Here is a 25,920-nt window from a genome sequence, read left to right as displayed (position 1 = left end):
TGAAGAGTTTCATACCCCTACCCGGTTTGAAGTGCCAGAGAAATCTCAAGTAGGTGGATTGAAGAAGTGTCTCCTGGTTTATCACTGACATTCTCTGCATCTTTTCGTTGGCTGTAGATACCGCGAACAGGAGAAGGAATTGAGTGAATAGGGCGCACAAGATTCAAGGAAGGCCTACGGGTGTCGATCATGTTTAACGAAAATGCATGTTTCTTTTTTTGCATCTCATCATGTATCCACCACGGCGCTGATGCTCCACATCCTTACATGGCGTTGCGCTCGCACTAAAGTAGAACGCAAGAAAAAAACGTGCACGCGATTTAGTGAGATATTTAGGGATAAATATGAGGTGAAGCCCAACCCATAGATGTCCACTGCGTTGGCTCTAACTGAACTTTAGATACAGAGGGGAATCAACTTACTGTTGATCCCCTCCATGATTCCTTTCCATTAAGATGCTCTCGATCAGCGAGCCATGAGTCAAGGCGCTACTCGGTATTGTCATTTTGGCCCGCATTGACTTGCAGGTCAATGTCTCATTTTCATCAAACAAAACCAGCCCCCATATCACCTGTTCATGTGTGGATAATGTAGGCTGGCTTGTGCATAGTGGTGTTCAAGAAAACCGTGCCGACAGGTTCGAGCTAAAAGACGCCCTACTCAAAACTGTGTGTGTGTGCGTGTGCGCGCGTTTCAATCCTGTTTTCCCACTCATGGCGTTAGGTACGCAAACGACTAATCAACAAGAGCTTCTTGTTGTGGTAGCGGCTGTTCTTGGTGTTGTCGGCTGATATTTAAAATCTTCCCGTAAGTATAGTGAGTAGGCTGATATTTATAGCGTCATAAAACTCAAGTGGGCATGGAGCAGGCACGACTTCTGCTCTGCGGCCAAATTAACTAAATTCTTGTCAAAGGGGCAGTACCTCTACGCACAGATTTGAAAGACGTTAAACGGATGCAGTCGAGCCGCGATAACGCAAGGAAATAGTCACAGGGAATTATCTAAAATCACACTGCTTGCAGTCCGTGAACCCCACCTGGCTGGAAAGGTGTTGTCTTGATGCTATAATCATTGTAAACGAAAATATCGCTTAAAAATCGGCCCAAAATTGCTAGCTGTGGCCTTGTATTTGTCGCTAGTTGTGGCCTAGTATAAAATTTCATAAATATAGCGAACCGCGAGACTGTTAAGGAAACCGAGAAACCAGCTGGCTCTATCGCCGACATTATTTGTACTATTTTTGCGTCCATCGCAATTGTATATTTATACCTCAACCTGGACGTCTATCACGGTGGATAGCTGGGCGAGCTGACACAAGCGTCGCGGCAAAATAAGACACAAGGAAAAACAAGTAACGGGTAACGAGACTTGCAACTGAGTCCACGTGAAGAAACATTACATAATACACAACCAGCGTGCCATGTTAGAACGGGAAAGCAAGTGTTAGTTTGGTCTAGGCGTCTAGTTTTGTGAGATATTTAATGTTTACTTCTGCACACTTCTTGCTTTCCTCGTCTTTCCATTAGGATATGAGTGGTAGCTTTCCCTTGTAAGCCACGTAATGATTACGCTATGTTCATACCGTTGGCGTAATGCTGGGTGGCAGGACGACATTAGTGTGGTTAATAGAGCGAAAGAGAGCAGTTGATATTGTACTTCATATAAGAGCACGAACGCAATTTTACGGGTCGTATGCTACGCATGAATAATTAAGTGGTTGTCTGTTGCAGAACCGGAGGGTCCCAAAGGTATTCTACGACAGCAAGTAAATGGACTATGTCACAGAATTTGTAGGCAGAGGATGCAGTACGCTGACGCAAAATGGGCTACTTGAGATTGCATAAATAGAATCTTCGCCATGCTGTAGACTCATATTAAGATATCGTTGACATCGTATATTTTATAGCCATCCAGACTTGTGACTGAGGCCTCGCTTCAGTTTAAGCTGACAAAAATATTTCCTCCTGGTCAGTCCATATATTGCTCCGTTATGCTGTTAGATGGAGGCTCTCAGGAATGCGTAAAAGTTCTGCAACTAGCCCAAGGTCATTACACATCTTCATACCTTTCACAGAGCGCATAAAGGCCCCCTAATGGGAAGTACGTCTGAGATTACGAGCACGTGAACGGAAGGCGAATTGAATAACTTAAAGATCACCCAGACTAGCGTTTGCAGTGTTCATATGGCTGCTGCAAACTATGAGCGCATAGGAACTACCTCAGCTGACCACCATTGTGGAAGAAGTATCATGTGGCGAGTCGTAGACCATGTGAAGCACAGCGGCACACCTGTTGTTCCAGGACGTCCTATCCTAACATTATGGCACCGCTGCGTCATCAACCACTAAGCAAAATAAATATATTTGAAAACTATGGAACTCACATGTAGACATATGTGAAACTATAAAGTAACGCAAATTGCATGATTCACAAAAATAAGTAAATGCCTTTTTCGCGGCTTAGGTCTTGTGCTGGCCATCATCGCGGGAGTCGATCCAGCCCTGGGTCTCTACACTTCGCTCTATCCGGCGCTGGTCTACGTCATCATGGGAACTTCTCCTTACGTATCTATGGGTATGTAAACATACCAAGCATATTTTCTGTGCAAGAACACGTTCTGCTCTACATTTTTTTTTCTGTTTATATGGTCGTAGCAGTGCATAAAGAGCTGCGACGTGACGAGTCGCTGTCCGACTCAAGATTTCGAATGATTGCTCACAGCGATCGCAATCATGAGCATTAACCACTTCTTGGTTGCCTTGTTTATGTGTTACACTGCGAAAAAGAATGTTGTTATACTGCCTTACAATCGCTTCGCGACAGCAGTTATGTACAAATAAACAACTCAATTGCCGGACGGTATTTGTTGTAATTGTCTAGCTACTGAAGACTGCCTCAGAAGCACAGACTTAGGAGGAAAGCTTGACTAGTTGTTTATGCACAGCGTAAAACTAAGCGCTGTACTTGTGATAAGTCACTTGCTTTCATCCTTTTCATCGTCGTACTGTTAGTTTTACATGAAGAAATACTGGTCATTAACAAAAAGAAAACTTATTTTGCACTAATCTAATGTATCCGGCGCTCTTGTTCATTTGATCCCGGCGGACTTCCTCTCCTGTAGCCATCAAATTTTAGCGTTTATGGCCCTGTTGCGTGAAGGAATTAGGCAAAATATAAGATATTTGTGCGTAAGTTATTATTCGACAAGTTTATACTGTTTGCTTTTTTTGTTAATCATCACTTCTGAGGATACGAAGGCATCCCTACCTTGAAAACAACCTCAAAATCGCGGACTCAGCACTTTGGAATATCAGTGCCGAGAACCATTGGAGGGAAGAACAGTCCACAGGGACACGAGCTCTGTTGTGATCCAGAATTAATTGTCGGTACACATGGGCAAGTCACGCAACACAATAGTCAAAATTAGGCAGGTGTCCGTACTACATCCTACACTCGGAAATTTTAGTGGAATACTTATGGACTACTGGGCTTGTAGCCAGAAACCCAGAGGCCTTGATTAAAAGTTAACTAGTATGCGTAGCGCCACTCCATAGCACGCTGTCGGGACAGGTTGGGTGAAGTGCTTTGCGTGTTACTGGTCGGCTCCCATTGGCTTAAGCGGTCACAAACGAAACTGTTTTTTTTTTCTCCTTTTCTACAATCCGTTCAATCGAGTGACGAGGAGAAAATCTAGGATAATTTTAATCATTTTATTAAACCTGAATTTTTCACTCTCTCTCCGCTTGAAATGTTGACATTTATTTCGCTAATCAGGAAATAAATTCAATTATTGCAGTTTTTTTCAGTGCAGTAATTCGTCTTTGCACTGCCTTTTAGAAGGAAGCTCCGTAAGCACGATGGCCCTAGCCTACGAGGCTCTTAGGTACGCTAATACGACGCCCCGCCTAGCGCATTGCTAAACAGAGCATTCGACGTGCCGTTGACAGAGTTCGCTGCGTCCTAATCACGTAAGTGTTGCAGTTACCCGAGAGTGCTACATCTGTCAAGCCTCCCTGACCCATGACTGTACACGACCACTACGACCATAGTCCACCAGGAATTTTAGCAAGGGACCATAGACAAGGAACCATAAACTCACATTCGTGTCACGCCAAGGGGAGCTGCCCGCTGCTTGTGAAGAACAGTTTACCACCTGTAAAACGTAGGAGACGGGGGCGCTGGGACCCAATATGCAGATAAAAGCGGATATGGGGCCATTCATGGACAACACCGTAACGAGGCTTAAAAGCTATACAACCTCGCAAATCTAAGGTTGTGCATTGTGCTGAATCTAAGGTTGTCGATGTACTACTGCTCTGTTAGGGCGGCCACCAAGAGGCACTTTGCAGACGTTACATGTGGAGCACTGGTACTCATGGAGTAGCGCAACAAAATGCACCCAGAGTTGCTTAGTGCACAGCATTGGTAATATGTATAGTATGGCACTGAACACGCAACGCATACAACACCCCTCAGTACTTTTTGCCATTTACTGAACTGTTACGTCCTGTTCACTACCATTCGTCGCAGGCATGGTCCCCGTGTCGGCCCTCATGACCGGAGTGGTCGTACAGAAGTACAGCGCTGTCTCGGACAATATGACTCTCGTCAAAGACGGTGTCGACGAATTTTCTATAGAACGGTCCGGCGCTGACGTGGCCATTACGCTTGCGTTCCTCAGTGGACTAATTCAGGTGAGGAGCAAACTGAACCCCCATAGCCTAGAAAAAAAAGTGTTTACGTGGCAAAAATGAATTTTTTTACAGTGTAGTCGATTGCGCAGGCACCGTCGAAGGCTTTCATAGGTTCATCATAACATTTTTTATCCCAACAATGCTGATGATGTGTTATTGATCAATAACGATAATTATGGTGGAATTTGTATTCGTATTTACCATTTGCTGTCTGATTATCTCAATTTACATAATCTCTATACTTTGTTTAGTATTTTTATTTCCCTGCTTTCGGTGTTTATGAGAAAAAAAGGAAGCTTTTTTGAACGCTTTGTGCTTGGTTTTGTGTACAATGTTACTGCCCTGCTGTCAGTGTGTAGGACTTAGGGGATCTAAACCCGGTAAGTCCCCCCCCCCCCCTTCCCCTACCTTTATTTGGAAATGGAACATGAATAAGTGCTTGGATGACATGAATGAATGAATCAATAACATGTAAAAGCGGGAAAGACGTTTTGTTTTTGTAAATAGTTCCATGACAGACTATTAAATTGCACACAGAACTACGCCACACAGGCATTACAGTTTTCCGGCTATTGTTTAGGAACTCCTTTCTTTTTCATGCCAAAAAACGCGTTTCAGAAGCATGACAGCCTAAGATGTTTAGCAGCTGCTGCAAATCAGAAAGCAGAGCACTGTATCAGTCAAACGGTCTCAGAATATCTCAGACCCTTTGGTCAATGAGATACTAGTAAACGAGAATCTAGCTTATTATTTTTGGTTTGCTTCATTTATAGTACAATTGAGCAATTGAAATCAGCATCCTGAAATTTTAAATTTATGGGCTTACTATGAATCAGTAAAGAATTGCTCTTTTATCTTGTAGTGGCTGCACTAGCATTGCTCATATTTACTGCAGTCAAGATGGGAAGTTCAGTAGCGAAAAAAGTGTTACGTACAAAATCATGGTTTTAGTGAATTCAATAAATTCTTACAGGCACTGAAGCTTACTGTTACGCGTTCTTAAAGGGGTTTGTAATGAATTCCCCATAATGGGCTTGTATTACAGGTAGTTTTATACTAGTTACAGTTCGGCAGTTTTGCTTGCTTCTGGTGTACAAGTTTTCTGGAGTGTCAACGTAGTATTATTCCAAATTATAAGCGTGCAAACGCATTCAGCTGAGTAACAATGACCACCATCACCTTATCATCAATGTTGGTTGTATATATATATATATATATATATATATATATATATATATATACAACCCTTTTTATATTAGCGGCATCAATGTGCTGCTCATGCAATTTCTGCTTTGCATAAAGTAATATAGAAGCGGTATCTTTCGCGTAAATTCTGTCGCTGTTTTCATCGCGAACGAATATATACGCGAAACGAAAATAAGTTACCAATTCACAATGCTTTTTCTTATAAGGAGCTGTATGCAGTTTACCTGCCACCATAAATAACTATATATGAAAATCGAGACCGGCTAGCATCATCATCAGCAGCTTATCTTTATGTCCACCGTAGGACGAAGGCCTCTCCCTGCAACCTCCAATTAACCCTGTCTTGCGCTAGCTGATTCCGACTTGCGCCTGCAAATTTTCTAACTTAATCACCTCACTTAGTTTTTGGCACCCATTCTGTAACTCTAATGTACCAGTGGTTATCCATAGAGCACTGCACGGGCCCATTTTTGCGGCCCGGGCCCGGCGCGGGCCCGTTTTCACATTGGACGGCCCGCCCGAGCCCGATCAAAACTTTTATGGCGAGACCCGGGCCCGGACCGGGCCCGGAAATAATCTACGTTACCCGCCCGGCCCGGCCCGCCACCCCTTTACCTTAAGCCCGAGCCCGGCCCGAGCCCGACTCGAAACCGGCCCGAACCCGGCCCGAGACCGAAAAATACAAGTTTTTCAGAGTTGAGAAGCCCGAGAATAACTCGCAGAAAGCCCGAGCCCGGCCCGGGCCCGCGTCAAAAAACCCGAGCCCGGCCCGGGCCCGGGTCAAAAAGCACACGCCGTGCCCGAGCCCGGCCCGAGCCCGTGAAAAAACTCCTCTACCCGGCCCGGCCCGGCCCACGGGCCGGGCCGGGCCCGGGCTTTCGGGTGAGCCCGAGCCCGTGCAGTGCTCTAGTTATCCATCCTACGCATTGCATGGCCGGCCCAGCTCCATTGTTTTTTCTTAATGCCCATTACAATATCAGCTATCCCTGGGCGCTATAACGTAAAATGATTCCAAACTGTTTTGATTCCAATTTCTGCAATCAGCCTCCACGATTGGTGAAAACATTTTCGGGCCACTCCCAACTTTGCCTGTTTGTCAAGCGACGTCACGAAAACCGCGATAGCTCCCAATCTGATATAACGTGTACACACTGATTATACATGATTAAACCGCACAAAAGAAAAATAATCATTCCTGATTCGACGCCTTTTCACCATTAGCCCTGTGCTATTGGTCCAATGTTCTCTGGCTACGCCCACTTCGCCTGTCTGCCACGCGACCTCACAAAACCGCGAAAACTCACACCTCAAAGTGACGTGTACGCGAAAAAATGCATTAATATGCCGAACAAATCTGAAAAATTTTTCTGAATAGCCACAGACTGCCCCGTTCTGAAAGGAATAGAAGATGGCTGCCCGCCGATCGCTCAGGCCCTCGCTACTCGCACCTGCCGCTGAGCATGTATTTATTTGTGCGTGATAAACCTTTTTGCGGGGCAGTAAAACGTTATCGAGCCCTTTCGGCATGCATACGACATTGCTCGGCCAACTCTTCCTTGCTGAGGATCCGTTTTAGCGTCATTTTTATCCTTCCGTTGCATGCCGCCGCGATTTTCAACCAGCCACCGCAAGCTAAGTAAGGCGAAGCGGACCAATCGGAGAAGCCAGCACCACCCTCTTCATGCGGTTATTTATTTTCACTGTGCTGACTCGGCCCCATCGAAACCCTCTCCACTAGAGCGTGCTCCTCGCCTCTTGTCAGCCAATTAGATAAGAAAAAAAGATGTCACAGTTTCGCCCTAAGGGCGAAGCAATGAATGCGATAGCAACACAGCAATGTCATACGAAGTAAGGTGAGCGGCTTTGGTAGCAATATGAATTGTAGTAAACATGAGCTGATTAAGCAAGCAGGTGTGCTGCGGCGTAAGTAGACCGACACTGAAGAGAGACTCGATGACCACGAGAAGGCGCGTGTGAAACGGTGGTGTTGATGAGAAGCGCTTCCCGTGGGCAGCGCGTGCGAAGGGACACACCTGTAGCGCTGCACTGCCGATCCGGGCAGCATTGCATGTGTAGCGTGTGTTGGAAAATGTGGCCCGACTATTACTAACTGAATGAACAAGCGTGGTGTGAGCGCGCACAAACAAACACGAATAGATCACACTGAATGACTGCAGGCAACGACTGTCAAAACGCTGGCAGCAAGCATACGCCGCAGCGGGCGAAGGTACGTGCGGTCTATCGCTTCAACGGAAACTGAGCGGCGAATGCACGGCGCATAAAGGTCAGAGCCGTGTGGAGATAAGAGACGGTGCGAGCGAGCGACGAGTGCGGTTGTTGGCAGAGTGGAAGTGCGCCCCCCCCCCCCCCCCCACCGCTCCCTCCGGCGCGTGGGAGATGAGTGCGTTCGCTCGCCGTGATAGCGCGCGTCCCCGCACGCTTCCGCTGGGGCATACGGCGCGCGGCGAAGATTTTCTCTATAGGGAACCTCACGGCGACGGCGACGACGACGACAGAAATCCGGTTGAAGTGTCCATATAATTGCTATATATAATATATAGCAATTATATATAATATAATAAAGAAAAACCGCTGAGTGTAGACAATGTTATTGGTTTTGAAAGCGAACAAAGGTGACCTCCTATAAACGAGGAGAGTGTTTGATTGGGTTGTTCAGACAACGCTGCGGGTCACCGCCCGATGCTTGCGTCGGTGGTTACGTAAATTTGACGTCAGGAGTTTGGAATCAAAATAGTTTGGAATCATTTTACGTTATAGCGCCCCCTGTTTGCTCTCTGATCCACACCGCTCTCTTCCTGTCTCTCAACATTAGGTCCAAATTTTTTCGATCAATCGCCCTTTGTGCAATCCTCACCGCTCTCTTCCTGTCTCTCAACATTAGGTCCAAATTTTTTCGATCAATCGCCCTTTGTGCAATCCTTAACTTCTTCTCGACTTTCTTTGTTAACCTCCAAGTTTCTGACCCATATTTTAGCACCGGTAAAATGCAATGATTGTACACTTTTCTTTTCAAACGATAGTTCAAACGACAGGCTTTGGCAATGCCTGCCGTATGCACTCCAACCCAATTTGATTCTTCTCTCAATTTCCTTCTCATGATCCGGGTCCCCTGTGATTGATTGATCTAGATGAACGTACTCCTTTACAGACTCTAGAGGCTGGCTGGCGATCCTGAATTCTTTTTCCCCTGCCAGGCAATTGAACATTATTTTTGTCTTCTGCATGTTATCTTCAACCGCAATCCTAGACTTTCTCGGTTAAGGTCCTCAATCATTTGTTGTAATTCATCCCTACAGTGGTTGAACAGGCCAATGTCATCTACAAACCGAAGGTTGCTAAGATATTCGCCGTTGATCCTCACTCCTAAGCCTTCCCCGTCTAAGAGCTTGAATACTTCTTCTAGGCTTGCAGTGAATAGCATAGGAGAGATTGTGTCTCCTTGCCGGACTCCTTTTTTGATAGGTAATTTTCAACTTTTTTTTCTGGAGAACCAATGTAGCTCTAAAATCTTTGCAGATATTTGCCAAAATATATTGTATGCCTCCCGTATTTCTTGATTACGCAATGTCTGTATGCCAGCCGGCATCTCTATACTGAATCAAATGCCTTGTCATAATATATGAAAGCATAACAAAGCATGACTATCACAACAAGAGTTAAATCGTAAAATCGTCATCGTGGCATCAGCCCAGGTAAAGTGATCCTGTACTTAAATGCTAGCCATGGAGAGTAAGATAAAGGTCTAAAATTTCCAAGATTGTCACTTCCCGTAATAAGTGCAAATATAGAATGAAAATTGACTTGGGCAGTAATTTGTAAAATAGTTAACGCACTCATTCTCGAGTGATATGCTAAACACGCGGCCCCGAGATCAAATCCCGGCTTCGGTGGCAGCATTTGAATGGGGACGAAATGTAAGAACGCCGTGTCCTGTGCATTTCGCCCAAATTTAAATGCTGCCGCCGAAGCCGGGATTTGATCCCGGGGCCCCGTGCTTAGCATATCACTCGAGAATGAGTGCGTTAACTATTTTACAAATTACTGCCCAAGTCAATTTTCATTCTATATTTGCAATTGTTACGCGAAGTGACAATGTTGGAAATTTTAGACCTGTATCTTACTCTCCATAGCTCCCATTTAAGTAGAGGATCACGTTAAAGATCTCCCGGTCGTCAAAATTCATCCGGAGTCCCCCTACTACGGTGTGCCTCAAAATAAAATAGTGGTTTTGATACGTAAAACCCCAGAATTCAATTCAATTCAATTCTTGAGTGATATCTATTTTAAAAATAACTTCAACCACGTTCTGACTGCTGCATTTTTGCAACATTTAACACCGGGCCGCTTTCAAAGCATACACGTCAGGACGAGCTTATAGCCAAAAATACATCGACAGCTTTCATGACTGTGGTTACGAAAGAATTTATGCTTCCCGTGCGGCTTCAGAAGTCAACAGGCGCCAGAATCCAGAACAATATTATCCATGCCTAAGTGTACGCTAGATTCTGGACGTGCACGCAGTTTTTTTTTCAATCTTTCCATGGTCACCCCGTATGGATTCCACGTGGAAAGGTCGCTCTGTGGCTGCTGCGGCTCGACCGATTGGCAGTGATCATCTCACCTGTAACAGGCGAGGCTTTCCTCACAGGCTGCTCTCTCATCGTGATCATCAGTCAGCTGCCGTCGGTATTCGGCGTCGACGTCAAGCCCACGCAAGGTATCTTCGGTACACCTTTGGTAAGCACATATCGATAAACTGTCGTATACGAGGGAACATCTTAACTCTTACCAATGCGAATAAATTTGAGTGTAAATGGTATGAATTAATTGTTAAGACATTTCCACACGATTCCAAGCGTCCGATCTCAACTTTTTCTGTCCATTTGATGGTGGCATACTTGTTCTTGGGTGAAAGCTGCTGTTTCTAGGAACTGCACATCGAGAGGAAATCCACTTCAACAGCCGCACATTTGAGCGCTACACTAAAGCACACAGCAGGTGGTCCGTAACAATCAATTGAGACTTCGCGCGATCTGGACAACGTTCCGCCTGCGAGAATATTAAGCAGAAAAGAATAATGACAATGTTCACCCAAAATGTTGTTGTCTTCACCAAGATTGGTAGTTTGAATGTTGCTGTAATTATGCACTTTGCATCCTCAGTGTTCGCTGTGAACTAGCTGTCCTACGGTTATCCGGCGCTGACATTAATCCATGATATATTTAGGTAAAGTCCTAGGCCAGCTGATATCGTATGTCTATGAGCCCAAATGTGGAACCATACACTTATTCATCAAGTACACCTTTGGCTTCGACTTTCATGCGGATTGCTTGTCTCCAAAAAAAAACATTGTCGCCGCGTATCGTAAAATATTCACAACACAGTTTACCTACTGGAGCTTACTGTCATCGCTACATAAAAGGAAAAGTACAAAAAGGTGCTAGCCTAAACAAATATTTTCCTAAACCGAACATATATCCAGAAAAAGGTTGGCCAACGTTGGAGTGAGACAGACGAGAGGCGTCGTATCAGACCGGAATGCAACGCTTGGACGCATTGCATTAATGACTCATTCCCTTATTTTCTTTTTACAAATTGAAGTAACGAGAGCGCAACAAGACTCAGTAATAGAAGGCACGTGCAAACCAATAGAAAGGCTCAGCCTGCTGCCAATATCTTGTTTTAGTAGTTTTTTACTTTTGTTAGATTATTTCAAGATAAACAAACTAGTCAAAATCATAGTGCTTCTGCTACATGGTTGAAGTTCGCGTGGTAGTTATGTACTGCTGAACGCTTGTGACAAACGTGTCCGTGCATAACTTAAGACTGATGAACGACTGAGCCAGCCAGTACCAGGAACGGCCAGTCTGTACGAGCCGCCAGTCTGTACAATTTATTTGGTCATGCCACGTCGCAATTTACATCATAAAAAGGTGCAGTGGTTTCCCGAGTAAAACGGCCACCAATAACAGTCGATGTACTGTGAACGGCTAGGGGCCTACAACAAAGTTTAACCGCGACAAATCGAAAGGACGTTTAAGATTAGGACAGTGTAAGTAAAACAAAAGAGAAGAATGCCCACTAAGCTGTTAGGTAGAATAAAAATGAATCTGGGGCACAATTGACAAAGACTTTTGTTCGAAGTGCTGTTTGTCATGGGCTGGGTTCTTTCGCTAATGATATGTCCGACATCACTATTGGCCAGCATCTGTTTTGATGAACAGTTATAGCATAAGAACTTAATGCTTGTGAACATGTGGTCCTCGTCTACCGGTGATTATTCAGGAGAAAAAAATGAAATCCGGGACATTAAGGCGTCCCGATTGGGTGAAGTCGAGACTCGAGACTTTTAATGGACAAGACTGTTCTGTTAGATTTGGTACGGATGGACTCACTAGCTGAAAGCCATGTTTGATGAACGCTGAAAGAAAAAAAGAACGCTCCATCCGCATTTTTTGGCGTCGCATAGACTGCAATTAGTTTGCAGGTTCGTACTTTATGTTATAGCTTCTCAGTTAAATTGTGTGAGCCTCCTACTTATAACTAACGTCGTTTGCGGTGTGTTGCGCCGAGAAATATTCCAGCTCCTAATTTGTGGACTTTGTATCACCGCCAATACAATGATGAGGAGGAAATAGCGCGAGAGAAGTTCGCATACTGGGGCGCTACAAAGCGGTTTGAATTTCTGAGAGGAGAAACTGGAAAGAATGGTGTACATAAGCTGAGCTAGAGGAAAGGCTAAGTATAGTGAAGGAAGGAATTGCCCCCCCCCCCACCCCCTTGAAAGGGAAGGATAGAGAGAGAGAATTTTTTTACAGCAAGGCAGAGCGGTAGGCCTCAGCTATAACATGCTCTCGCCGGCTACTCCACTACACTATAGAAAAGGGACGGGGAGGAAAAGGGCTCATGAATGATGATGATGATACGAGGAGGAGTTGCGTATATACAAGTTCACATTGTTGTGGAATCTCTGAAGCTGTGCGCCCAGCCCAGTAGCTTGTAGAAAGGCTACAGTGGCACTTGTTATCAGGGCTTCGCTGTTTGCTTTAGGCCACGGACCTAAAACAAACTCGCCTGATAATGACCTCTTATCGACGTTTGCAATGGAAGAGGCAAGTTTCTGTCGTTCTTGCGCGCACGAGGTACAAATTCAAAATATACGATCAAGTATTTCCGGTACCTGACAGTATTAACAATGTTGGCTGCAGTTTGACTGCACCATGCTTGTTTGGCGTCTTTTGAGCTTGAGCGGCATATTGGGGGGGGGGGGGGGGGGGGGATTTCATTCCTGGTTCCATTTATGCACTCGCTTGTGTAGTTGATCTTGTTGTGTCCAGTGCTCCAACGTACGGTTGCGTATTGCGCAATGCAGTAGGTCGGTTTTTTCGGTTCCTGCACACGGAATGCGTAATTCTGAAGCATTATTTCAAGCACTTTTCGCTTCAGCGTCTGCCTGTTCGTTCCCTATCAGGCCTCCGTGTGAAGGTATCCAATGCAAAGTGATACTGTGGCCATTTCTATCTGCATGGTCGAGGTGCTCTGTAATTTCTATAGCCATTGAGTAATACGGCCCGCGTCCTTCGACACAGTCAATGGTTAGAATAGCCGGCTTGGAATCGCAGAGTGTCGTCCATGCGCGAGGAAGTGCCTACCGGATAGCAACAAATTCTGCGGCAGTTGATGTTGACCTATGCTCTAGTTTAAACCGCCGGGAGAAGATGATATTTGGAATGACGATGGCTGCAGTGGAGGCATATGGTGGGACAGAGCCATCGGCACACACGTGCACAGTATCTCCGTACTCTGCGTAAATGTGAAACAGGGTAAGTTGCTTCTAGCCAATGGATGCAACGGGAGATTTGTAATTCCAGGGATCTACAGAGTAACGGAAGGTTTAAGCAGGACCTAACGGGTGTTTTCTCGGAAAACAGGCTGGTAAAAATCTTAATAGAATATTCTGATGATGCGATAGATGCCTTGGAGAGCTGCAACCTAGGTGGGTGGCAGGTGGCAGAGCGATGCCAAAGTTGGTGCTTGTGTCTGGTCAACAAGCGAATAGGCTCGCAGAGCAAGTATACACGAGCAAGTATAGGACAAGCCCGAGCTTCCGCTATTGTTTCATTTATTGATGTGCTTCATGGGAGGCCGAAACATGTGCGCAATGCTTGAGAGGCGTCCCTTGTGCGCAATCTTGAGAGGCGCAATATTTGCCTGGCCAATGCTCTCGAGCGTGCGCACACAGCTAGGTCCCATGCTTGAGAGGCGCCGGCATGCTGTACCGTAAGTACCCTACGAATAGTGTTTAGCACTATTGAAGTAATGAGGACTACGACGCAGTGCATCTTATTCCTGCAATGACGCAATGGGCGTGAATGAAACGAAACTCCTCAGCTTTGGCTTCTGCGCAGCGACGTGTCTTGACCAAGATAGTTCCCGTTCTATAACTACGCCAAGGAATCTGCGGTGTGTTACTGCTGGTATTGCGGTTCCATTAGGAATTGTGGTATACCTGGCCTGGACAAGAGCGCACTTCGCGGCAGGAGTGGCGGCGCTAGATCGTGCAGCGTGTCTAGAGGAAAGACATGGTAAACATAGATGCAGATAAAGTGATTTTAAGGAAGTGAAAAAATAGGGAGGTACAGACGAAATGCTAGACTGATAAATATGTATAGATTACTTGATTACCTCAAGCAGGCTCCGTGACTACTTGTTGGGCCGTTTCGAAGGGGATGCCAATAAAATGTCATCGTCTAAGCGTGACTAAGATGCCCAAATGCAGTTCACGCGTCATATAGATAAAGCGTTTCGCCGGCGGCAATGTAATAAGTCACTTTATCGGTTCAATTATAATCTCATTAACGTCAACAGTCATTCTTAGATGATTTCTGTCGCAATTTTATTAGCGGAGCTGTTTAAGGGGCTTTTCGTTTCCCCGCGTAGCATTCGCGAAAACTCGCCTAGCGATGACGTCACTGCGCACAGCTGCGCCTCGCTTCGCCTAGCTCCTCCTCCACCACGCTAGCGATGACGTCATTGCGCACAGCTGCGCCTCACTTCACCTTGCGATAGACAATCGATAGCCAATCAATAGGTTATCAATAATCGATCAATAATCAATAAACTCCAAAAAATGCTCGGGATGACTTGGTAGTGCTCTGCCTAGCCCAAACACGTGGCCAATACCTTGCGATAGCCAATCGATAGCCAATTAATAGCTAATCGATAATCGATCAATAATCAACAAATTCCGGGAAAATGCAGGGGATGACTTGGTAGTGCTTAGCCTAGCCAAAATACGTGGCTAATACCTTGCGATAGCCAATCGATAGCCAATCAATAGTTAATTGATAATTGATCAATAATGAGTAAATTCCTGAAAATGCTGGGGATGATTCGTTAGTGCTTAGTCTAGCCCAAATCCGTGGCCAATACCTTGCGATACCACGTGTCAAAGAGTATTACAAGTAGTAACGTTACCCCTTCGCTACTCTCACTGGCCTCGTTCGTGTTGCTGTTACTCGCAAAAGGAGTCGTAGATGAATAATCAATAAATTCCGGAAAAGCATAACCCGTAAGGCCAGGACCAGCTAGGTGCTGATCAGCTCGGCTGTTTCTTTAGCCTTGCGCCACTAGTGCAAGCTATGAAATTTTTTTTTCATCTCTTATCACACCCTGTAACACACACAAAAAAATGTTTCTTTTACAGTGAATAAATTCAGTTACAAAATCAAAAGTCTGATTGCCACATGAATTGCTGTGATATATTCAGTATAGTAGAATGACGTTTAGAGTGTGCTGCTTAGAGGGCAACTTAGTGAACTTGCCTTTTGGTTGCTTTTTGCGCGATTACGTTGCAAGTGTTTCTTATAATATGCTTCATTGCAGACATTATACCACGTGTCAAAGAGTATCCCAAGTAGTAACCTTGCCACTTCGCTGCTCTCACTGGCCTCGTTCGTATTGCTGTTACTCGCGAAAGGAGTCATCGCCCGCAAGATGAGGCGTTTCACGGCGGTTCCCTTGCCGTCAGATCTGCTGTTGGTGAGTCATATCGGCAGTAAATAAACAAGCAGCCGTCGTTTCTACATTGCCCTCTCTTTACATTGGACCTGATTTCGTGTAGCATGACATAAAAAGCACTTGAGTAATAAATACCCGCTCTGCGGAAGCGCGTGCAGGAGAAGCGAACATTGGGTACAATGTAAATGGTAATGCACAGAAATTCAGGAGATGTTGTTGAGTTCCTCCACTAGGCCACTACGCGATGTATTGCCATGTTCACCCCATGCATATGGCCTAGACTTGCACAATAGACAGTGCTTTAACGCAGCTAATAGTAGCATATCTCGGTTTTCCCAATTAGTAACATCATTCAATGTAATAGGCGGATTCTAAAATCCATAAGTTGGCTTAATGTGCAAGTGTCGAACTTGAACGAGTTGGCAGCGGTTCATTTTGGTAGTGTTCATGGTGCACGCAAACTTAAAGGCTCGAATGCTTTCGACATAACAAATCTCCAAGAAAAAAGCAAGAAAAAACAATGAGTACAACTTCCAATGTAGAAGACATTAGATGTTATTCCTCTTAGGAGAACACAATCTCAGAAAACATGGTTTAAGCTCCTGATTTGAGCTTGCGACCACAAAATACACTGGTTCATAGCACCCGGAAATTGAGTTCGTTTAGTTTGACTGACATGATTGTAGTAATTAAATTGTGTGTGCGCGTCCCGAGTGGGAAAACTATGTTTGCTAGCATATCCCGCAAGCTCAACTTCATAACCTATTTTTTAACGTTACAATGATGGTACTTGCAGGTAGGTGAGCTGCCCGACGCTGCGCACATTAGAGCGTGCGTGAATGCAAGTTGTGGCTAGGCATTCCGGGACACAAAATGTAAACACGCCACTACAATAATCGTCAACGTCTGTAATTCTTATGGGTAAAGAGGGCTGTACTAACGCTCACGCGACAATGGGCGACGCAGTACTAGACGGTTTTCGCCGAGAAATGAGTTCAGAAAAGCAGTCTGCAATAATGGCATGCCGCATCATATTTTTTTTTTTTTTTGGGGGGGGGGGGGGGGGGGACTGGGCGCTGGTTGTACTTTTCACTAGGTTAAACTTAACATATGGGTAAACAGTGTTAGTTGCGAGAACTTCCAGGCGTCTCAAGAGGTGGAACTAAGAATCAATATTTGCCTGGCCAAAGCCATTTTGTAATGGAAACCGGGCGTTATTTCTTTATTTTTCCGTTCCCAGCATCGACAGGTTGTAGCTGTCGTAGTGTTCCAGGCGTTTCGGCAAGTGGACTTTTTTTCGTCATGGAAACTGCTGAGTAATCTCTGGTGTAGTCGGGTATTGATCACTGTATGGTGTAGTAAGTGTTTGGTTATTGTAGTTTGTGGGTTATTAAAGCTTGAAAAGAAGTGCCATCAAAGGAAAGCTACTCAACGTTTTTCTTCAGTGGGAAAGAGTAACCCTTGCTTTCCTTCGTTTGATGCAGGTTGTGGCAGCCACTCTTTCTTCTCATTTTCTGGAGCTAGACACCAAGCATAACGTCCGAGTGGTCGGACACATCACTCCGGGGTAAGTTACCAGTGATTATTTGACAGGGTTATTACATGTCGCTTCAAGAGTGGATACAAAATTTGGTATTGCCTGATAAAGGCGAACCGAAACTAAGTAAGCGAACCGAGTTGTTTATAGGCTCAAGCACAATATAATTACACAGCTGTAATATAATGGCATTGTTTTCAATATTACTTCTTCATTTTCTCACGGTTAAGCCAGAAGTACCTAACGAAATTTATTTTGTAAAACTCTCTCCAGGAAAACTTATGAAGCCATCAGAAATAAACACCACTTCAATATAGCAAGAAATCTGTATTTAAACGGCCGGGTCCTTGGCTGATAAATCGTAGGTAATAACTTTTTCTTGCTGCCGCCGGCTGTCTGACCTCGACTGTGTTGCTGTATGGATGTTTAAAGTATTTAGGAGATACATTATAGACTTAAAATTGATTGCATGCCTAGTATTATGTGGTAAGAGTGCTACGAACTAGAAAGGCTATGCTGGGTGCAGGTTCACATAGTTGTTTTATGTAGTTTGACATCAGAGTTCACCTGGGAGAACATTATATGCGCGCGTTTTCATGTTTTATTTATTAAACTAGCGGAAACGATTGCGGACATTTCAGGCACTTTACATTCCCGCTACTCTTAATTCACAGACGTCCTTATTGTGGGCAGCCTACATCTGCAGTAAAATCCACAAAACTTGTTTATGTTCGACTACCGGTCTTTTTCGAGTACTGCATAGAGCGCCGCTATTGCGGCTGCGCAAACTCAAGATGGACGCTGCTAACTCATCAAGTATCTCGTGGCGTGCCGGCAAATAAATCTACAATCACTGTGTTCCCTTAAGAAATTGGCAAAAGGCGATCAAGAATATGTCTTAATGGTTCCGGCACTTACTTGTGTAACAGGAAAAAAATAGCAGATACCAGATGCTCTTGTCAGTAAAGTACTTTCAAAGCAGTCGTCAGTGCGAACTCCAGTAAGCCCCCTGCTCCACAAAGAGGCAATTAACCTCCAATTTAATCGACATTAAACTGCGTGGCGGCAAGCCTGTATTGAGAAGGGGTTATGGCACATGGAAGCCACTCAGCTATATTCACAGTACGAACACGATTCGTGTACAATGTGGCATTAGAGTGTAAGGTCGGGCGTCCTGCACCTGCATGTACTAGAAGGTGAGCAAAACGAAGCACTCCGTCTGTTTTTTCCAGTGGCTTTAGCGTTGACAAAAACCCCCGTCTGCACCGCAGATGCATATGCCACCAGGTGAAACGCCTCGGCATATTTAACTGCCCAGCTGGTCTGCTAATAAATGCGTTTAATCATTTGAATTTGTTTTGACCTTTTCCTTGGTTTACATGACTGTTTTTTCCGTGCGTTTTGATAAATACCACTACATTTACAAAAAATAACGACTACATCAATCTCTCATATCTTTTGTAAGTCCCATTGACAGACTACATAAATGTATTTGATACGTGTCTCTACAGTGTAAAAGCTGAAGAGAGCTAATGGTATAACAAATGTGCCCCTATCGGAACGCCCATGACAGGATTTCACGGTACACCGCAAGACTTGCAGAAAATGTCAGACATCAAATTTCCGCAGCTTGTCGGTGGCATGTGTTTAAAAGAAGGATGCCTTCTTACAGCTCCATATGCTTAAGCTTGACCATCAGGAATCGGATATGGCATCTGTAAGCCGCTGCCCAATAAATGAGTCCTCATGCGTGCATAACTCCTAGCTCTTTCTCAAGAAATGATATGCCGCAGAACCATCTTGAACCACACGTGGCTGTTTATGCATACGGACACAGCTATGTACGGAGGTCAAGATACTTGTCTAGAATGCTGTAGGCGTGTGCACTTGCTTGCCTTGGTGACACTACCGATAACACGTGATTTGATCTGAAATATTGATTGGGTGAATAATTGTATAAAACCAACCTAATGGCACCATGCACAGCCACTTTTACGAAAGGCATTGTCTCCTCTTGCTCTGCTGATCGCCCAATGCTTTACAGCTGCTTTAGCCATACGGAATGCGTCCTAGGGAATTGTCTTGACCTCTGCGTACCCCGTCATGCTCTGAAGAAAGATGTCGTTTTTAGAAAACACGGCCAAGCTGTAAATGCTGTTGAAGGCTGTATTTACAGGCAAGTTGTACTATGTATTTTCCCTAACATCTGCACTGGCAGTTTTGTTCTCCAAGCACATGCTCATCGAATGCCAAATTTATCAGCGACACATGTTCAAAACCGCACATATTGCAGATTTCCCGTACCGGGTGTGCCTTCCCTCAACCACTGGACTTCCCTGTTGCCTGACGCTGCAGCAATCGCAATTGTCCAGTTTGTCGTTACGTTCACAATAGCGGAACTCTTCGGCAGGAAGCGTCGCCTGAAGACAGACGCCAGTCAGGTAATTTGTTCGCTCAGGCTCTGTGCAATGCTTTCGACACGCACGCATAGTCAGAATGCGTAGCCAAAGTGCAATGTGTAGCCAGTGTAGCCAAATCAAGTGACGTCGATTCTGAAACATGTGACTCATGATTGATACGGCACAAACTCCTAAAAAGGTGGTATCTAATATGCAAGTACTGTTCTACTAACACTGCGCCAAATCCTGTGCACGGAAAGACCTGCTTCTACTAAACAATACTGCTTTACCCAAACATGGAGGTATAAGGGCGAACGCAAGATAAATTTTAATGCGTAGTCACTTGCTAAGTTTGGTTAGGTTTGCTCATGACAGAGGTGTTAGGAGCGTACAGTTGACCCACAAAACAAAGTCGAAACGCGAACAAATTGCAGTACAGCGCGTTGGATGTAAATGATAACTCTCTTGGAGCAGCATCTCATTCACGGGAATGTCACTCGTGACGACACCCATGACATTTGGCAAATAGGTTCTGCTGAAATCCAGTGGGTGGAGGAGTTTTTATGCAAGAGAAAATAGTCGTCCACACGAGAGTAAGGTAGAGGGGAAGAATGAAAGCCAGAGAAAAATCATCCTGGTCGGGAGGTCGGACCCGGGACCAATGCCTTTCCGAAGTAACGACCCCCGCAAGGCTTTGGCCTTTGGTTTTGTATCCGGGCAAGAACATATTTTTCGAATGTACTTTATTGACCTATGTTAAGGGCGCGGATATTCAGCGATCACGAATTTATAGGAGTACCTTTGCAAATTGCACCCCCAGGACCGATATGCTCAAAAATTCATTTTTCCCCGAAACAATTTCCGAATGGAATTTGTTGCCACCAGATTTGGTTGGTCGCAATACTGCGGATTTATTTTACGAATGTTTGGGCCCCTCGCAATAATGCCAACAAAGGCGCTGCAGGTAATGTCTGAAATAAAAAAAAATGACTATTCTCAGTAGAATTGCTTTTGGAGGATCAACCACCGTTCTTTGCTAAGGAGCTGTTTATGTACATTTGCGATTTTTTTTGCTGAATGCCCATAATCAAACATTGTGGTAGAAAGTATTTCGAACGTTCGTAAACTTTATGAAGAAAGTGGTATGGTTTACACTTTTAGGTTGAATTTTCATGACAAGAACATAATAACGTAATATGGGAGATGTTTTTGAGCAGCGTGCAGGTCAGTGCTTGCCTCCGTCGTGCCTTTGCGTCCTATGTCCGCTATCCAGCTGTGCACATCATGTACGTTTTAGGTGTTTCACCCCCGCGTTTTTGAGCACGAGACAACATACGAGATAATATAAAAGCGCCAAAAAGCACTATGATGGTTTAATCTAGACGTACAGTTGCGTACAAGATGGTTAGAGTGTAGAGCATCTAGAGCGGAAATAAGAGGGCATCACGCATACGTATAACTCCCCCTTCTCATTGTCAGTTCCCTGTACTAGCCCGATATTCGTCAGTTTTAGTGTAATAGATGGTGTGCTGGCAAATAAACGTTAATTTCAAGTGCATCTACATCAACTCGCCATTATATCATTTACACGCGTAAGAGAACTGACATTTTTTTTAAATTGTGGCGCGAATAAAATTTTATTCATACATTCACCAGATTTCTCAGGTAACTCTTCTGTTGCGGACTATTATGATGCACTTTGTGTATAGTTGCACTCATATTTCTAAAATGAGTCGGAGAAAGCTGAACTGAAACAGGGGACCAGCACCTAAAAGAACATCGCTCAAACGCACTATACCAACAAGTTGCAATGCATCGCGTCTTTTTATGATACGACCGTGCATATATCAGACAAACTGGACGAGGCATATATATGTGAAATAGAGAGCATGCTGTCTCACTCAAGGTACCAGCGCTTTATGAACACCTAGCGGCTAACTACAGAAACTGTGCTTCTTATGCCCATGTTTATCAGGTGAGCGTTTTATGAAAAAAAAAACAGCAAGGAGCGAAAATTCCAAACTCTGGGGAGCACGTGCATGAGCACCACCTCAGGATATCTGACAAATAAAGAACAAGCATATATTTCCGTCAGACGACTTCCGATCGCGTATTGGCTCCCTTTGCGTGGCCGATATGAGGCGCAGACACTGTGCACCTTTTCTTAGATATTGCGCGCGCATTATTATATATGTTGCAGCTTGCGTGAAAATATGTCCCATGATAGTTCTTCGAAGTCCTTGTCGGTCTCCCATTGCCGCGCGTTTCAGATCGTCTGTTAAAACTCTTCTTAGCTGTGAACTATCTAGCTCAGTTGAATACTATTCTAATATGTCCTTTCGCCCTTCGTAACTTCGACCCGATATCACTGGTATGTGAGAAATAATTCCGTTTCACTTTAGATGTTGTTGCCTGCATGTTCTAACCCACTGTCCATGCTAGTACTCTTTGGAATTGCGTGCTTAATCAACTGCCTGGTTTTATTTTTTGCGAGAACCTCAATACAACACAACGATGCTTGTTTACTGGCCTAAAAATGTCTGCTTTTTTCTTCCCTGTCAGAGCTCTTGTTTTTCGCGGCCACTGATTCAAGGAAGTCATGGATGACAGTCAATGTTTGAATAATTGCGTTTGTGTTTTATTAAGTGGATCAAAGATGCGGTAGCATAATATGTTATGTCTTACGTCCAACATTACAACGCCATGTTTACGTACACAAGTTTTAAGTATTTAGGATCCTACACCATGATGACTTCCTCTCCCTTGGTAGCACCGTACTGCACCTGTACGGAGAGCTAAAACGGAATCCATTGTGAAGAAATTTTAGAGCTGACTTGCAGTGCAGTTTATATGTAGTCTAGCCTTCAAATGCTAATCTTTGTAGCTGACTTTTTCTATTTTAATGACACGAATATTGTGTTTAAGGAGAAGCAACTCTTGTAATCCATACAGTTTAGCTCCTACGAAACCTGCCTAAATAGCTGCGCCTTATTTTCACGCCTTATTTTCAAGGTCAACTTTCGCAATCAGCTAAGGAGACCTGTTGAAGGTTCTATGTGAGGTCAAAGCCAGCCTCAAACACACTTTCCTTTTGTGGCGTCAAAAAAGAAAATTGTATCAAGAACAATACGACCGCCCCTGTACTCTAACCTTTCTCTGGCCTTTAAAGAACGGTCGCGTGCGATCACAAATCACCACAACTCCCCACCACTGCGATAAATATATTATTGCGGCAGAACACATCTCACGATAAATGTCCATGTTATTGCGACTAGAAATGAGGCATATAGCGACAGACCGTACTACAATGTTCTCACCACTAGATGTTCGAATACAGACAGACAGACCCCGGAAAATGCGTGAAGTACTGCAATAACGTTAATCACATTAACTCTAAGCAGACGCCTCTTTAGCAAGTTTACCTTCTGCCCTGTCATGCTGAAACAATTTTCTTTGTGTGATTTGGAAATGTACTGACACCTGCACACATTTTTCATATTTTTTTTCTATACGCAGGAGATGTTAGCGTACGGCATGAGCTGCGTTGTCGGTTCAATCTTCATGTCCCTGCCAGCCGGCTCATCACTGTCCAGGTCCGTCGTCCTCAAAGACGTTGGTGCACGGACACAGGTGCCTCATTTGTAACATCCTCTTGGGAGTACAACCCGGCTGATATGACCACCTCGAAGAGAACAACTCGGCCACCGTCATATGCGAGCTCTACCACTTGCACCATGTGGAGAAATTCTATGGGCGCATTGGTTCATTATCTTCAAATAACCGATATTGCTTGAATGCCTTATAGGCTGAAGTTGCCGGGTCATATCACTTGGCTTTTCAAGGTTGGGCCGGTGATATTAAGGAAGTAGAATCAGTGCAGGGGCTTTTCGCCTGATGCAGGGAATGTGTTTATTTATAGCTAAAGGTATAACTACACAAGGGTCACATGATGCAAGTAACACCTTTTACTCATCAAGCGTGGTGTTTGCAGCAGTCTCTCTGGTGTGAGGCTAGCATTCAGTAAAGACAGTTTTATAGAATCTTCTTGCCTTGTGACTTTTATATGAAGCGAGGCTTCAAAAGGCAAGAAAACGATTGCCTTTATCAAGCCGTATTCACCATGAAATGCAAAAACTACTTGAGCTGCAAACATTTGTGGATAGACTCGCCAATATGCTCTCCGTGTAAAATTCCTAATAGCTTACAACGTATTCTACGCGATTACTGCCGTTAACTCTCTGCACAGGCAATCTCTAAAGGCCGCACTATTTTTGCAAGAGAACCCTAGCTGAGAGCTGCTGGGCATTACCGGTCCGTAGGGATGCACCACCGAGGTGTTTCGAGCTACTAAAGAGCTTTTCGTTTTATTGCGATAGCAATTATATGGACACTCTAAGCCGATTTCTGCCGTAGGCGTCACCGTCACTGTCGCCGTCGCCGTGAGGTTCCGGATGACGTCAAATGGCGATGAAATCATCGCCGCGCGCCGTATGCTGTATGTGCGTTCACGGGGAGCGAACGCACGGCGGAGAGCAAACGCGCGTTCTGCGCCGTGCTCCCTGAAGGGTTGCAGAATTAAGCGTCCCTTTCCTGCTTTACAATCACCATATATATAGAGCAAACGCGACCTCTTCCGTCGTGCGAAAGGCCGTGTGGGGACGGGAGGGAGGAAGGGAGGGGAGGCGACGTTTAGCTGCGACACCAAATGCGTATTTATAGAAAACAAGTTGTCGCAGTTTCACCTGAAAGGCGAAGCATCAATTGCGATAGCAAATTTGTAGAGAGATATACGGAGTAATGATATTAGCTTTATAAGCTGTATAAACTTGGACATGCAGCAGCACCGGCAACGCAGAACTGTTGTCGACGCCGTCGGCGTTTTGCCCGCGTTCCCTCAAAATGCGTGCGGCGTTAGTGACTGTTGCCGGAGCCTCTGATATAAACAGGCACTTGGTGCCGCAGCTAAACGTCGCCTCCCTTCCCTCCCCCTCCCCCCCCTCCCCCACGGCCTCTCGCGCGTCGGAAGAAGGCGCGTTTGCTCGACATATATGGTGATTGTAAAGTAGGAAAGAGACGCCTACTTCTGCAGCCCTTAAGCGAGCACGGCGCAGAACGCGCGTTTGTTCTCCGCCGTGCGTTCACTCCCCGTGAAAGCGCGCGCCCCTCGCGCCCTTTCACTCGCACATACAGCGTTCGGCGCGCGGCGACGATTTCATCTCCATTGACGTCATACGGAACCTAACGGCGACGACGACGGCGACGCCGACGGCAGAAATCTGCTTTTGAGTGTCCATATAATTGCTATCGCAATAAAACGTTGCGAGGCGAGAATGTGGTAAAGACTTCGGACGTTGCTCGACGAATGTGCCGTTCTGATCTCGTCGAAAACCGCCGAGCCGCTCCTAGACGCACCGGCAACAGTCACCAACGCCGCGCGCGTTCGGGGCGAATGCGGGAAAAACGCCGACGGCGTCGACAACAGTTCTGCGCGTTGCTGGTGCGGCTGCATGTACAAGTTTATACAGCTGATAAAACTACTATCCTTACTCCGTATAGTTCTCTACTAATTTGCTATCGCAATTGATGCTTCGCTTTTGGGGTGAAACTGCGACATTTTTTGAGTGTCAATATTGATTCAAATAAGCTTTTTGACTTGGGATGCGTGCGTGAGTAAATGTATACCCCGTTTTTATGCTTGTTCGATCACTCCATGTACCATAATTCTTCCCTAGCACCTGGAGTGAAGGAATATTAGTGTAACATCTCTAACTCCTGATTAAAGGTAGAATCTCTCATTCTCTTTAGAAAACTCCTGCGTATTTCTTTGCCTTAGCGCGTAGGCCTCGTGACCTTTTAGCAAACATCTTAAAGCGAACTTTTGTTGCGGAACCCAACCAACTCTTGCTGTCCACGGCTGCACACGTTAACCACAGAAAATAAATATTTACGCGTCCAATAAAAAAAATCAAACTGCGGTATCCCAGCACAACATACTGATGCTCTAACCGGTTATTAGGCCACATTTGTTTTTGTTTGATTAAC

At 45.0% G+C, this 25,920-nt stretch overlaps 1 protein-coding gene across 1 annotated transcript in view; it reads left to right on the top strand.

Annotated features, from left to right (window-relative positions):
* LOC119465170 (sulfate transporter-like) overlaps positions 1–25,920 on the top strand; it is a 71,640-nt gene that overhangs the window by 16,200 nt on the left and 29,520 nt on the right. The window contains exons 3-9 of the mRNA XM_037725965.2: positions 2,465–2,575; positions 4,532–4,695; positions 10,495–10,659; positions 15,808–15,963; positions 17,427–17,509; positions 19,773–19,920; positions 23,395–23,508. Of these exons, the coding sequence (XP_037581893.1) occupies positions 2,548–2,575; positions 4,532–4,695; positions 10,495–10,659; positions 15,808–15,963; positions 17,427–17,509; positions 19,773–19,920; positions 23,395–23,508 (858 nt within the window). The 5' untranslated portion in view covers positions 2,465–2,547. The remainder of the gene's footprint in view (positions 1–2,464; positions 2,576–4,531; positions 4,696–10,494; positions 10,660–15,807; positions 15,964–17,426; positions 17,510–19,772; positions 19,921–23,394; positions 23,509–25,920) is intronic.

Source organism: Dermacentor silvarum, chromosome 9 (genome assembly GCF_013339745.2).
Source record: "Dermacentor silvarum isolate Dsil-2018 chromosome 9, BIME_Dsil_1.4, whole genome shotgun sequence".
NCBI classification, from domain to species: Eukaryota; Metazoa; Arthropoda; class Arachnida; order Ixodida; family Ixodidae; genus Dermacentor; species Dermacentor silvarum.
This window is presented reverse-complemented; position numbering and strand designations above follow the sequence as displayed.